Genomic DNA, 15,283 nt, shown 5'->3' with positions numbered 1-15,283 from the left:
TTTCCTCACGGAAATTGATATATAACAAAAAGGAGGGGGGGGGGGGTAATCGTAAAACAGTTTGACCTTTAAACCCCGTGCACAAGGCCGTAACTAGGCTCAATTTTTAGTGAGGCAAGGGATCTAGGGGCACCCGAGTCCCAAGCGGGCCCAGGGTAGAGTCCTGATGGGGATTCTCGAGGGAAGGGGGGAGTTCCCGAAACCTGTTTTTTTTTTTTTTTTTTTTTTTTTTTAAGCAAATTAAAGACTTAATCGTTGAAAATGTCACACTTTGATTTTTTTAACATGCTTTCTTAACTATAATGAAGCACCTAGTGAAATGATCGATTTACAGAAAATGAAACATATGTTGAAAGTTTTAATTTAGTACAAAGACACACATAATTAATTACAGTTGAAAATAAAACTTTTTTCATTTTTCAGAAAAAAATTTTAGTGAGGAATTTGCCTCACTTGCCTCAATGGTAGTTACGGCCTTGGTGCATACTCGTGAATTTCATTATTCAGTCTGACACACTGGTGTTTATTACACAGGGTTTTCTTCTCGTGACCCTACTTATTTTATTTATTTATTTATTTATTTATTTATTTATTTATTTATTTATTTATTTATTTATTTATTTATTTATTTATTTCAACCTCAACAAACCATTTTAAATGATAGTGAACATTTAAATAGCATGAGACTTAAAAATAAATAAATGAATAAATAAAGGTTATCATACATGATTACATCTTCGCTAGCCAAGGGTTTCTGATCCGTTACTCTTTTCATAATCGTTTGTGAGGAGAGTAGCGGATCAGAAACCCTTGGTTAGCGAAGTTGACATGATTACTGAGGGGTAACATCCACATCAAGTAGTTTTGTTTTCTTGAGTATAATATATATCGGCAAAATTATTGGGGTTGGATAGGGTCATGTCCCCCCCACCCCTCTCCTCCCTTCCCCGCTTCCTACAGGCAAACGAACAGTGTCTAAGCAGTGATATTTAAAGGGAGGGTGGGAAGTACTCCTGATCCAATTGCAAATTTTTACTGACTTTTCGAATATAATCTGAATATGCCACTCTTAATTCAATACCAACTGTCCTACATTACATGAAATGATCTGTGCGGCCCCCCTTTTTCTAAGTATAGTATTTTGCTATGGTAAATTTTCGTTTATATGCCCCCCCCCCCCCCAACACACACACTTTTGTTGCTATAAGGTCGAGCACTGGCAAATTCCAGGCTAATGTGAGATTTAAATCGATAATTTGATTTTGCTTATCAGATTTTTTGGGAAGTTGCCCCCCACTTCTGAAACCGTTGTTACGGGCCTGCACTGAGTTCCATAAGTCCTGTATCCACTGTCCAGATGGGAAAGGACCGGGCTCATTTACATGTAAGCCTACTATCCATAAACTTCTGTGTGTGATCCAGAATCGAGCGCAACTTTTTGTGCACAATAAATATACAGTTTTTATCTCCCTCTTACAAGGGGAGATAATCAAGAAAAAAAAGGTGGGGTCATTAAAAAATCTTCTCAAGAACCATCGGGCCAGAAAAGCTGAAACTTATGTTGAATCATTCTGGGGTAGTGTAGATTCTAAATTGTTCAAATCATGGCTCCCAGGGGCAGGGTGCGTCCACAATGGGGAATCAAAGTTTAACATTGGAATATATCTAGGAATTTATTTTAAATCTTCTTCTCAAGAACCACTGGGCCAGAAAAGCTGAAATTTACGTTGAAGCCTCCTAAGGTAGCATAGATTCTAAATTTTTCAAATCATGACCCCCGGGGGTAAGGTGGGAACACAATAGGGAATCAAAGTTTTACATTGAAACATATAGGATATGTTCACATGACTTTGACCTTTGACCCTGTTTTCCAAGAATACTCCATTTGAACCGTTTCAAGTTAACTTATATCTTATAAAGTGTGGCTTTATTCACTATCATTTATATTATACATATTAGTAACCTCAGGAATCTTACTTTCAAACTGAATACATTAACCATACAAACTGAAAGGACCATAAGACGGTCTTATTTTTCCCTTAGCTTAGATCCGTACATATCAACTTGCTTAATTAATTTGGGATATTGTTGAAAAAACGTCGCATAAATAAATGAAGAAATAATGATTTTTAATAAATCAAATTTAATTATTCATTCTTACTTGAACTTCTATTGATAATAATTAATGTTTACGATAAATATTTTTATCGTTGACAGTCTTACTACCCGTGGATGTCCTCCCCCACCCCACCCCCTGTATCTGAAATATAATGCTGGTATGATTTTAAAAAACCCTTTAGTTTTATTTATGTCTTTAATGATGCTATAAAAACGACAAATGCTTTCCTTGTAGCACTTTAGTTAAGTCATTTTCGTCTATAATTCGTCGATAATTCACTATTTAACCTAAATAGAGAAAAACTTAATCCTAATTTGAAAATTTTAGTAAGGTACAGTGTGTATTTTCATAGCAAAACAGTTCTCTGTGGAATTATTGGGGTATCTCGTGGTATTAAAACAGGTCCAGGTCATCGTCAAACTGGGGGACAGTCTCACAAAAATAACTGAGAAAAAAAAAATAACTGTAATTTTGTGTTGACTGCCACCAGGTAAAAACAAGATAAAGTATAACATGACTGAAAATATATATGATTTGGATTGTTAAAGATAACCTTTTAACAATGTAAGCAATATAATTATACAGCTGTAATTGAATAACTCTTTGTTACAACATAAGTATGAAAATGTTTAATAATAGTTATGACCCTGTAAAAAGTATTTCCTTAAAAGCTCTCGTGTTAAAAGTCCCCATCCTCTCATTATTTACAAGTGGCTTCAGTTTTGTTGCTTCGAGGAAAAAATCGTTTAATTACACCAAACAAACAAAAAAAAAAAAAAAAAAAAAAAAAAAAAAATGCACCTAAATTCCACGTTCACTGAGGTATAAATAAAATAAAACATCAGCTAAAGTCACGAGTAAAATATCTACTGAGGGGTCTTAAATTGACTTTTAACTGTTGATGAAATATATGCTGCTACATGTAATTAATTTTCCCTTATAAAACTGGACAAAGGCAAAGAAGGTAAATGCAATTTATATAACTAAATTCACATCTTAAGTTATGATTTTTTTTTTTTTTGCATTTATCATTCACCTTCCCCCTCCCAATCCCACACAAGTCCACCTTCTCACCTTCACACGCAGAGAGAGAGAGAGAGAGAGAGAGAGAGAGAGAGAGAGAGAGAGAGAGAGAGAGAGAGAGAGAGCAAGAAACTAATTTTCTGGCTTCTTCCTGTATTTATTTGAGTTCCTCTAATTTTCTATTCCTGATAAAGACCTTTCACATTATTAAAACCCTCACATTTGTCACTTTGTATATGCATGTATTAATCGTGTTAATTTGTTTTATGTTATTATTGTTTATGACTGTATGCCGACATGGTAATTGTCAATAAAGTGAATTGAATTGAAAACCCAGGCCCCGTAGGAAGCAATTTCAGTTGGGGGGGGGGGGCACAACCAAACCTTGGCAAGCAAATAAAAAAAAATTTCATAAACGGTCCTATTGTGGGTGCACAAGCATAAAGTAGCTAATTTTTCTATAGCATAATATATATCGGCAAATTTATCCCCCCCCCCCAACCCAGTTATCTAAAATGATCGGGATCGACATCCTAAAACCTGGAAACCATCAACCAGGAAGTTTTGCTTCTGCTGCCTCCAGTGCTAGGGAAAGAAATGTAAGCATAAAAGAAGGAAACAATGGCAGTATTTCCTGAGCGGTTATCATGACTTGTCATATTCAGGTAACCTACTTTTTCTTAAATCTTTCATTTAAAACTTTTAATTCATTAATCTAACTGTTTTCTAGATAGAACGTTCTATCGTTAAAATGATATTGTCCTACGGACCCGGTTTAACGTGGTGAGGGCTTGTCCCGAGACACAGTTAGATTATTCTAACTAACTGTTTTCTTCCTGCAACAATTTCATAACACTTTCGGATCAAATAAGATCGAGTTTTGTGCGTATGTACATTGGTATTATATTTATATAATATGAAATGGCATGCATATGTTGGCGTAATATATTTACATGTAACACTTTTTATAGCCGTGTGTAACGATTAGAAAAATTAAGGCGTAAAGGAAATAGAATTTTTGTGACAAAGATGATAAATTGTAACATTCATTATGCTCATGTTCTATAGAAAGAAATCAAGGAAAACGGCCAAATTTGATACACGTTATGATAGAAATATTTGAGATTTGTATACATGGTTAAAAACAATTTGTAGGTGTATGTGTGTGTGTGTGGGGGGGGGGGTAACTTTTATTTTGGTCCCCCTGTTTACTTTCCATTGCTATCTAGACAGTGTATTATCATACTATTTCTTTGAAAAACTTTTGAAAATGGATGTTTTTCTTGATTGAGAGTCAAAATACCGATAGCCTTCTTCATCAGACAGCTGAGCTAAGTAGGAAATGTGCTTCTCAATGTTTTGGGAGGGGGTGGGTGGGTTATTTTTTGTTCCATTGCATTTTTTTCCATACTGCAACAGATGAAAATCTAGAGAGACTTCATTGAACTATCAGTGACCTAAACAGGACATCAATGAAACAAAGCACTATTATTGATGGTTGATACTTTAAACAATAAACAGTATGTATGTGTACTAAATTAATAAATTACATGCAGTAATGTTTATACATATTGTATATACATTAATGATTACCGTAGTTTCTCTTTGCATTAAGATCTGGCAAACACAATATGTTTGAAGTTATATATAAACATTCAGCAGTAATGGTTTGGGCCGTTGATGTCAGCCTGGGTAGCTCAGTCTGTAGAGCACCTGACTAGTGATGCAAGGGTCCTGGGTTCGATTCCCAGTCCAGCCATACATTTTCTCCTTTCCTGTTACATAGCTAATTAAATTCTATTGAATGCTGTTGTTTCATGGTTTTTAAATTAAGCTAAGAAATATTATTTGAAACATGCACCATTTATATTTTTAAATGTTCATACCTTCCTGGGATGGATCAAAAATGGGCTAGGTCATTTTGAGGCATACCAGAGTTCTCGAGGTAAATAATGGGAGATGTTGAGCTTGCTTTGCAAAAATCTTTGCTTAGGCCAAACAAAAAATATATTTATTTACTGTTACATGCTGAAATAAAATAGGGTCGGTAGGTAGGATTTTTTTTTATTTTATTGAATTTTTTAATTCACAAATTCACATGAATTGGTTGAAATACGAAAGAGTTTTACCATTGTGTGGTGCTTTTATTTTGTTTGGGCTTGCCATATGGGCAATAGACAATATCTTTCTTGCCAACTGCTGAGTTCTTTCCTATGAGGGCATTCCTCGAACTCCAACGAACACGTTGATGTAGATATTAAACATACCATTTTATTTCTAGTACTTTTGATTTGGATTTTAACATGTTTAAAGTGACAGGCGAGTGACTACTGGATTTTTACAACAAAAAAAAAATTTGGGTCGATGATTAAATGTAGGGTTGGTCGGGTAACCGTAAACAAACATATTTTTTTATTATGCCTTTTTTTTTAGAGCAGGGCTGGAAGAATTAATGCCCTTTCCTAATCAAAATTTTATGTATGATCTATCAAGCAACTGGAAAGACAATTTAGTTTGTAATAGTCATTATATTTATAATTAAATAATTTATTGTTGTAGATTAGCTTTGTGACTTAAAAAATGTTTATGGTTTTTGTTTCAGCATGGTACAGCCACTACAGTCAGACAACCTGATTTGAATTAATTTGGATTGGGATTAATTCAAGAAAGGTAAGTACTTCAGGTAATAAAAAAATTAAAAGGTGTTTACTGATCAGTAATTCAGTCTTATTTTAGAATCATTGATTATTATTTGAAAATATTAATGATTGTTTTTAGAAAATGTATTTGATTGTGCGAATTCCTAATATTATAATGAACAATTATAGGCACAAATTAATTAAATATGCTGAGATGGAAAAATTTTTTTTACTTGGTTTTTCCCTTTTTTTTTTTTTTTAATTTATATACATTATAATTGTACATTTAAGATAATTAAGGATTGTCAGTGTGGCCTTGTAAAAGGAAATGTTAAGCAATTGATACCTTTGTTTATTCAGTGGAACAAAAAATTAAGGAAATCATCCCCAACATTGACAAGAATTCAAGGTAGAGATGGAATCCTAGCCATCATCGTTACCTGGTTGGGCGGATTTAATTGAGCTTCCTTAAACCCAAGTGATTCAGAAGTTCAAAATCTTTCATTGCCTGAAACTTAATCTGCCTGGGTTTTGTAGTTTCCATTTGGGAAGATGAACACATTTTAAGATACCTGTATCATACTGTGATTTCATCATTATATGTGCACCTATTTTTAATTGTTTTGTCGAGCCAGACCATGAAATTAGGTTGTCATCGAACTACAAATTGTAATAGTAATAGAACAGGATGATGTTATTGTCCACAGATTTACTTAATATCAATTTTTTTTTTTTGGCAAAATCACAAAAAAAAAAAAAAAAAAAAAAAAAAAAATCACAAATTTTTTTACACATAAGAAAGATGAAACAAGAGTATATCTATTATACCATATCATTCATATATACTTTTTATGTTCATTCTATGTACAAGTTATTAATATACTGGGTACTGCTTTGTGACCATTACGGAGGACAGTACAAAACTCTAGAAAAAAGTTATGTTAATCTGTCAGATATATAATCAGGGGAAGAAATGTGCTATGAATTAAGGGTGTGAAACTACAGTAGCTGGGTAAGTAATCCTAGATACAAGTTTGAACTCTCTGCTTTCTAATGTAGATGGCAGACATGTCTGACGGAGAGAGGGACATCTTTGAAGAATTGATAGAAGCGAAGCGGTATAAGATTGTCAAGTACATCAATGCCCGCGTCTTCTTCGACAAACTCCGACAGTTCAAGGTCCTTACTATGGATGACACGCAAGAGATTGAGAGCAAGACAACACGACGACAACAGGCCGGTATGTATAGGTTGTTCAGCTCTAATACTGATATACATGTAATGCATTTTATTGATACTGTACATTGTATAGGTGAACAAAATCTTGCCACTTCAGTAATTTAATAAATTTGATATTCACTGTACATTTTGATATTTATATCAGTTTTTGTCACACACATTTGATTTCAATGGCTGCATAAAGAAGAGGAAAGTGTTTAAGTCATTTCTCGATTTTCAGCATTTTTCCTCGATATTCTGCAAACAAAGGGAGATAATGGTGTCAAGAAGTTTTTGGAGATTTTGGAGTTTGAATATCCTCATGTTTACAAAGATGTCACCAATAAAGAGGCCCGGGACCCACCCACAGGTAAATAATGTCAGGAACCACCCACATGTATGTCAGTACCCATTCACAGGTAATTAATGGAAGGAACCACCCACAGGTATTAACACAAATAAAGGAATCCACCCACAGGTAAATTATAATGTCAGGAATATTTCCATAGGTAATTATAATTCATGGCAAGGGCCCACTTATAGGTAAATCATGATAGACCCACTTACAAAGAGTTAATCCTGTTAGACATGTACATTAAAACATAGAAAAATATCTTACGTACTTTAAATGTGGTATAAATTGCTGAAGTTCACGTTTCATGCAAATCTTCAGCAAGTAAACCTTTTTAACATTACTAAGATGTAAGATCTTTATAATGTATAAATAGAAGTTGATTGTATGAATTAAACCAGCTATTGATGTTATAGATTACTTGAAACACAGAGAGAGTGTGTATGCAGCATGGCTGTATAAATTACCAGAGTTGGCAGAGTCATTAAAGACAGATTACGAACACAAGAGGGACCTACATCAGCGGATACAGGAAATGAAAGAAGTGATGAAGCTTGTCCAGGACAACAACTTAGAACTGGAGGTGAGACAACAAAAATAGAATAAAACAGCTAGTTGTCATACAACAGGGATAGAAATAAACACAGAATTGTCAGACACTATAAATAGAATAAAACACAGCGCTGTCAACAACATAGGTAGTTGTCATACAATAGTATAGAATAAACAGTTGTCAGACAACAGAACAGAATAAAACACAACATTTGTCAGAATGAAAGACAACAGTTGTTAGATGACATAGTAGAATGAAACCCAACAATTGTCAGACAACATAGGTAGTCGTCAAAGCAGCAGGGTAGAAAAAAAGACAAAAGTTGTCAGAAAGCAGTGATAAGATAAAACACAACAGTTTTCAGAATAAAAAAATAGTTGCCAGACAACAGTGATATAGAATACAATAAACATTTGTCACTCATTGATAAATTTATATAATAAGCTGTCACTATCTTATTCACTGCTATTGATATACATGTCAATACCTGTTAACTGTAAAATCACTGATTTTCGTGGGGTCAGATTTTTAGTGATATGAGGAGTTGGTTTGATTTGATTTGAAAAAACAAGGAAAAACATCATACTGTAGTAGGAATTTTTAATATTTTGTGGGGGATATGAATTCATGGGTGTCTCCAACCATAAAAACTATGAAGATCCAACCCCCACAAAAATTAATGATTTCACATGTACAGTATCTAAAAAATTAATATAAGATATTTATTTATCAACATGATCAATGCGAGATATAAGAGTTTATAGAGTAATTTTTATATATACATGTTAGTTAATTTTTCTTGATAATGTTCAGTGATTGAAAAACAGTTGAATCTTCCTTTGATATGTAATATATAGAGTACCTTTTAACGAGTGTATCTTCAGATATCAGATGAGGGGGCTTGTCCCCCGAGTCTGATATCTGAAGATGCACGAGTTAAAAGGTACTCTATATGTTTTGTATCATTGTTCTCAGGTATTGAGCTACCCATGATCTATCAAATTTACGTTAATGGCACTTAATTCAACTACATATTCCCATGCACTGATCTATCAAAATTTCATCATACCATTTTATATAACCAATGAAAAAGAGCACGTGATTCGAAAAGTATAGCGCGCTGTATTTCTTGAACTTTCTACCTCGTTCCACTCATATTCTGAACGCCATGGATGATGGTTGTGATTTTATGCTTTCGCAATTCTTATAGACACGGAACCTGAAACTATGAAGGAAAATTCCTTAGATCATTTAGGAAACCAGATGCAGGTTGAAGATTCTTTGGGAAGTATGACGTTTGATCTACCGGAACTAAAAATTGAACCTATTATGGATTTCGATATAGGAGATATTTTAGACACGATGGCGTTAATTTCACCAGTCCTGAGGTCGATATGAAGACGAAAAATGAAAGGTTTGTACAAGTGTCCGATTATGAAATTCAGCGTTTGATAGACTCTCAAAAAATATCCTCGTAACGTTCAAGCTAAGGAGTGGCGTGCGGCACGGGAAAATGCCCACTTTTGACCAAGATGAACAGCGATTCTCTAAATTACTGGATGCAGCGATTTGTGTTGGATTTAGAAAATAAGGAATATCCACCTCGCTCCCTGTACTACATTGTGTGTGGTTTGTTATGCTTCAAGTTTATGAGAGACGAAAACATTCATTTATAAAAATGTGCGTGTGTGAATTTCGTTTTGGATTTTAAAAAAAATTGACGTGCAAAATTTAGAATGTTTTATGTAGACCTAAGGAAAGATATACCTTCACTATGTTTATATGTGCTTGTATTTTGCTCATAAAGTCAGCTACTTTGTTTATATTCTTTTTCTTTATCAATGTAAGGTCAAGGGTCATTGGAATTGTTGCATCATTACCCTAGTGTGTTCTCTTGATAGAGCATGGTTGTTAGAGCACAGTTAGTCATGGTGTATCAAAAATAAAAACACAGTGGACATCAAAGGAAAAACACTGCAACAATGATACAAATGAGAGATTTAGAGTTATTATGAATTTAATCTGTTGTTATAATTTGCAGAGAGAAAACCAGGAACTACAAGAGAAACTGAAGAGTATGTTAAATGAGAAAACCGACCTCGAGCAAGAGCTCGGGACCTATCTACGAGAAATGAGCCTAGCTCGAGACAAGTGTAGTGAGTACTAGTAATCTGGAGCTTATTTGAGACTTCTTATCAGAACATATCAATAGTAAATGTTTCAAGCTTAGCTATTTAATATAAACAATATTTTATTCACAAAAGTGAACAGGATTGGGCAGCACACTCAGCCTTTTTTAACCCTCTCTGTAATTAAGCTTAGCTATTAATCATATAAAAATTTTAAGTCAAATTCAGCGAAGAATTCTATTTAGCAATATTAAGTGATGGTCAGACTCAAGTCTGATTCGATTTAAAAGTAATGATCTGAGGTAATTTACCATGATTGACTTAAATATAAGAAATATAAATATAAATTTTAGTGACCTACATGGAGAATGCCCTGGAATATCAAAAGGAGATCAACATTCTGAAGGATGCTCTCCGAGATGTGAGACATGATCGAGATGGACTCGTCAAACAGAACGAGAACCTGTCAGCCAAATTTCATCAACGTCAGGGTAAGCTATTCAGTCTGATTTGTCTGTGTGTTTATGTATGTATACATGGTTGTAAAAAAAGTTTATAGTGTAGACACATATTGCTAATTCCTGCCTATTATAAATACATTCCTACATGTATATTGAAGGGATGTTTTTTGGAGAAAAAAACATAATGACATATCAATTGGAGAGAGTGACCTATGGATAATATGTGATTTTGCCTCTCACAAGCAGTTAGCTCTATTTTTTCTGTACTGGATTTTTTAAAAATATTTTATTGATTATGTGGGAATGATGAAGAAGAGTGTAAATGTATTATTTATTTTTAGCAGAATCTGCTGAAGAAAGAAGAAAATCTTACTCCATGAACCAACTCAATACAGACAAGGTCAGTAAATAAATACAGTCCAACTTCTATATCTCAAAATCAGTGGGAACCAAAGAAAATCATCAAATATAAGAGGATTTGATTTTGAGATTTAAATACTCAAAGAAAAAGTGGTTGGGACTTCCAGTTCTCTGGTATTCAAGGGGTTTGAGGTCAGTTGTGCCAGTGGTTCAAATTTATCAGTAAAGGAATTCGGCACATCACATAGAAAATTAGTGAGGTCATTTTTAAAAAAATTGTTTGGTTGCCCTCTCCCGACCGACTGGTTAAAAATGACCCAACTCAAACTTTTTTCAAACTCCAGGAAACAATCATTTTTTTTAATGCCTTCTGGAAAATATATTTTGAAATTCAGCATTAATGTTGAAATTCTCTGAAAAAAAAAATTACCACCAACCTACTGGCCCAATTTTTTCATCCTGGGTCAGGAGAGGGCAAACAAACATTATTTTAAAGTTGGCCTGATATAAATAGTGTTGTTGGTTCATATTTATCATGTCAGTTGTTAATAGGAACTTTTATGAATGAGATTAGTGTTTAGATTAGACAAGCTCATTGTCTTTGCAACCTTCAGACATTTATTTATAGTTTATACCACCTGTAGAATTATGGTAAAAGATTTTTTCTGGGTACTGGCTTTCTTTTTTTCAAGTAATAGGCAGTTTAAGACATATACATGTAGTTCACATTAGACATAAATATAGCTGTAAAAAAATAACTGCATGTAGTTCAGAAGTCCTGGATAAAATACAGTTATACCTCTTTACCTGAATCTCTATGAGCAAAGAAAAATACTTACCTGAGGACTCAAGATATTGTGGTTGTAATTCTTAAATTAAAAGTAGTTGGGATTTCCTACTCATTTTGACATATCCATTTTATTGGCATATCAATGTTTTGAGACACTGAAGTTCAATCTTTTGTTGTGTGTTTCAGCCATTTGATCGTCAGACAAGTGCACAGGACATTGAGATCACGATTCTTAAAGAGAAGTTTGAACAAGAACAGGAGAAATGTGAGGAGCTTAGTCAGCAACTCGTTCATGTCACCGACGAGCTCGATTATGCACAGGCACAACTCAGGAAGGTACACTGCTATATCAGTTAATTAAACAAATCTTCATTTGTGACTCGGAGGGAAAAGTGGTAGATTTCTGATTCCTATAAATAAATTTTTAAGATCTGAAAAAAAAGACCATTTCAATTTTTTTCAGACTAAGGCATACTGTGAAAAGTTGAGCAAAGAGGTGGAAACAAAAGACAAATGGTTAGATGAAAAGAGGAAAAGGATAGATGTGTACTTTAAGGAGATAGAAAGATTGGGAGAAGAGAAAAAGAGGGTAAGAAGAAAGTAGACAGACTTAGGAATAGGTGTAAATTGGTTGATTATTGTTGTCTTTGTTTTTAAGCTTCACAAATGTTTGCCCTTTTTGTTTTGCTGGATGATAACTTGTCCTGTTTTAGCTGGATAACGTGTTTATGATATGTAAATTGGTAATTCTAAAAATAGCATTAAATAGATAACCCTGTTTTAGCTGGATGATAACTTGACCCATTTATCTGGATGATATCTTGACCCATTTTAGCTGGATGATAACTTGACCTGTTTTAGCTGGAGTGTTTATTATACATAAATTGGTCATTCTAAACATAGCATTAAATACATTACCCTGTTATAGCTGGTTGATATCTTGCCCTCTTTCAGCTGGATGATAACTTGCCCTGTTTTAGCTGGATGATAACTTGCCCTGTTTTAGCTGGATGATAACTTTGCCTGTTTTAGCTGGATGATAACTTGCCCTGCTCTATAGCTGGATGATAACTTGCCCTGTTTTAGCTGGATGATAACCTTGCCTGTTTTAGCTGGATGATAACTTATCCTCTTATAGCTGGATGATAACTTGCCCTGTTTAAGCTGGATGATAACTTTGCCTGTTTTAGCTGGATGATAACTTGCCCTGTTTTAGCTGGATGATAACTTTGCCTGTTTAAGCTGGATAATAACTTACCCTCTTTTAGCTGGATGATAACTTACCCTCTTTTAGCTAGATGATAACTTTGCCTGTTTTAGCTGGATGATAACTTGCCCTGTTTTAGCTGGATGATAACTTTGCCTGTTTTAGCTGGATGATAACTTGCCCTGCTCTATAGCTGGATGATAACTTGCCCTGTTTTAGCTGGATGATAACCTTGCCTGTTTTAGCTGGATGATAACTTATCCTCTTATAGCTGGATGATAACTTGCCCTGTTTAAGCTGGATGATAACTTTGCCTGTTTTAGCTGGATGATAACTTGCCCTGTTTTAGCTGGATGATAACTTTGCCTGTTTAAGCTGGATAATAACTTACCCTCTTTTAGCTGGATGATAACTTACCCTCTTTTAGCTAGATGATAACTTTGCCTGTTTTAGCTGGATGATAACTTGCTCTATTTTAGCTGGATGATAACTTTGCCTGTTTTAGCTGGATGATAACTTGCTCTGTTTTAGCTGGATGATAACTTGTCCTGTATATTTTAGCTTGATGAGGAGAGGAATAAGGAGCAGAGGAAAGTGAAAGAGGAACAAGAAAACAGCAGGAAGCTGTTCAGTAGAGTGTATCAACTAGAGAATAAGATTGAGGACCTGATCTCTGAGAATGCCAAACTCAAAATGCAGAGCAACAGGACATCTGTGAGTAATTAGAGCATAAAATTATGATAAGAGAGTGAATAGTGAACATTTGTTAACCACTTCAGCATAATATTTATGTTTGAAGCCTGTGATGTTCTTTCTGTGAGGTATGTTAAGGAAGCATTCAAATCATTTCTCAGGAAATTTAGAGTTCTTAAAGAAATTTAAGGTTGATAAGTTATCAAGGCTGCCGATAAAAATTTAAGGTAAACTATTATTAACTATTACATAAAAACAACAGTGTCTGAGGCCAAGAAGTGCACCACCACCACCACCACCACCACCACGTTACCCTATGACTGTTATTTATAGCAAAATATTCCTTAATAAAAAAGTAAACAGAACAATACTACCCCAGGATTAAATAATTTCTTTGAGTAAATAATGTAGCTAAAATACATCTCTAATGCCTAAAAAGTGCTGCTAGAATTCCACTGTACGGATGGGGAAATAATTATTCCACACCTTTGCTCAAAACCTTACCCGATGTTTTGCATTATATACATATAAACTGAGATTTTTCTGCAAACCATGTTTACCTCATGATTCTAGCAGCACTTTCCAAGTATTATAGAACACAAGTTTTGGATTTGTACAAATATTATGTTTTGAAGTATCCGGTTTAGTGTTGTTCTTTTGCATTATTTTGTCATGAATGACAGGGGAAAGGCCGACCGGGATATGTAAATAGCTGACTGTCTTCAATAGCAGATAAAATCTATGAAAATAAATCAGCACACCTGTTTAACAAACTTAAATCCATATGAATCATACATAATATTCATGGTATTTGCCTCTAAACCCCCCTTTTATGTATCTTCGTACATGCCGTCTTAGTCATATTCTCATTACACAATGTACATGATCAATTCTCAAGTTATTTGTTGAACAGTTATGACATCATGGGTCGGAGTTTTTAATCAAAGTGCCAGATAGAACAGAATGAGAACATTTTATTTTTGTTAATATTTGCATGTTTTTTTTTTATTTTCAAAAGTTTAATTACATCTCTATATACCAAATATTAAGGAAACTTGTGTTCTAAAATGGACATCATCTTGCCTACTACGACGTCATATTGTATCACTGATTTAGTCAAGTCAGAATTTCTGAGTATTTCCTTAACACACCTGCGTAATCAACATATTTTTTCCATTTCAGTCTGGATCAAGTGTAACAGATGATGTAGCCAGTAATGACAAGGTTTGTACAGAGGACATATAAAACCCAAATAACACCTCGTTATTAACAGCTCATTTAAGAAACCTTTCTGAAGTCATAACAAAATTACATAAAACCTTTCTATATCTTTTCTGTAACAATATCCATATATCACACCATTTTAAGCATATTAAGCCATTTTAGTCCAGATTTCAAAAAAGCTACAGAAAATGATCATGTACTCTGTTTCTAACTATAAAACAGATGCAGACAACTTCTGAAGGTAAATACTAGAGATATATTTAAGAAATATTGGACTAATCAAAATATTTGACCTTTCAACTTCTGAACTGAAAGAGAGGCAGATATCTCTAGACTTGTCATTCTCACACTGTCATGAAAAAAATCATCTAATCTCTGAAATAATAGTTTTTCTGCTTCAGAATCTTTTAATGTATATTCCTGTGATATGAGGTATCTTATTCCTCTTAAACTTATTTCTTACTGTACTCTACAGATAACAGAACAAGTTCATACAACACAAATTTGATTAGTCT

General features: G+C 33.9%; 1 protein-coding gene across 3 annotated transcripts in view; it reads left to right on the top strand.

Moving 5' to 3' along the window:
• Window positions 1-5,792: 5,792 nt before the first annotated feature.
• The window catches only part of LOC133175096 (caspase recruitment domain-containing protein 11-like), a 28,640-nt gene continuing 19,149 nt past the window's right edge, over window positions 5,793-15,283 (top strand). For 2 of the 3 annotated variants that reach the window (XM_061310221.1, XM_061310219.1), the window contains exons 1-11: window positions 5,793-5,812; window positions 6,841-7,021; window positions 7,241-7,369; window positions 7,768-7,934; window positions 9,946-10,060; window positions 10,387-10,524; window positions 10,836-10,894; window positions 11,831-11,980; window positions 12,108-12,233; window positions 13,413-13,565; window positions 14,727-14,768. In XM_061310221.1, the coding sequence (XP_061166205.1) occupies window positions 6,841-7,021; window positions 7,241-7,369; window positions 7,768-7,934; window positions 9,946-10,060; window positions 10,387-10,524; window positions 10,836-10,894; window positions 11,831-11,980; window positions 12,108-12,233; window positions 13,413-13,565; window positions 14,727-14,768 (1,260 nt within the window). In that variant the 5' untranslated portion in view covers window positions 5,793-5,812. The remainder of the gene's footprint in view (window positions 5,813-6,840; window positions 7,022-7,240; window positions 7,370-7,767; window positions 7,935-9,945; window positions 10,061-10,386; window positions 10,525-10,835; window positions 10,895-11,830; window positions 11,981-12,107; window positions 12,234-13,412; window positions 13,566-14,726; window positions 14,769-15,283) is intronic. The other variant, XM_061310220.1, reaches the window with a different exon arrangement.

Source organism: Saccostrea echinata, unplaced genomic scaffold (assembly GCF_033153115.1).
Source record: "Saccostrea echinata isolate AGI-Se365-2 ecotype Australia unplaced genomic scaffold, CSIRO_AGI_Sech_v1 ptg000060l, whole genome shotgun sequence".
Classification (NCBI taxonomy): Eukaryota; Metazoa; Mollusca; class Bivalvia; order Ostreida; family Ostreidae; genus Saccostrea; species Saccostrea echinata.
This window is presented reverse-complemented; position numbering and strand designations above follow the sequence as displayed.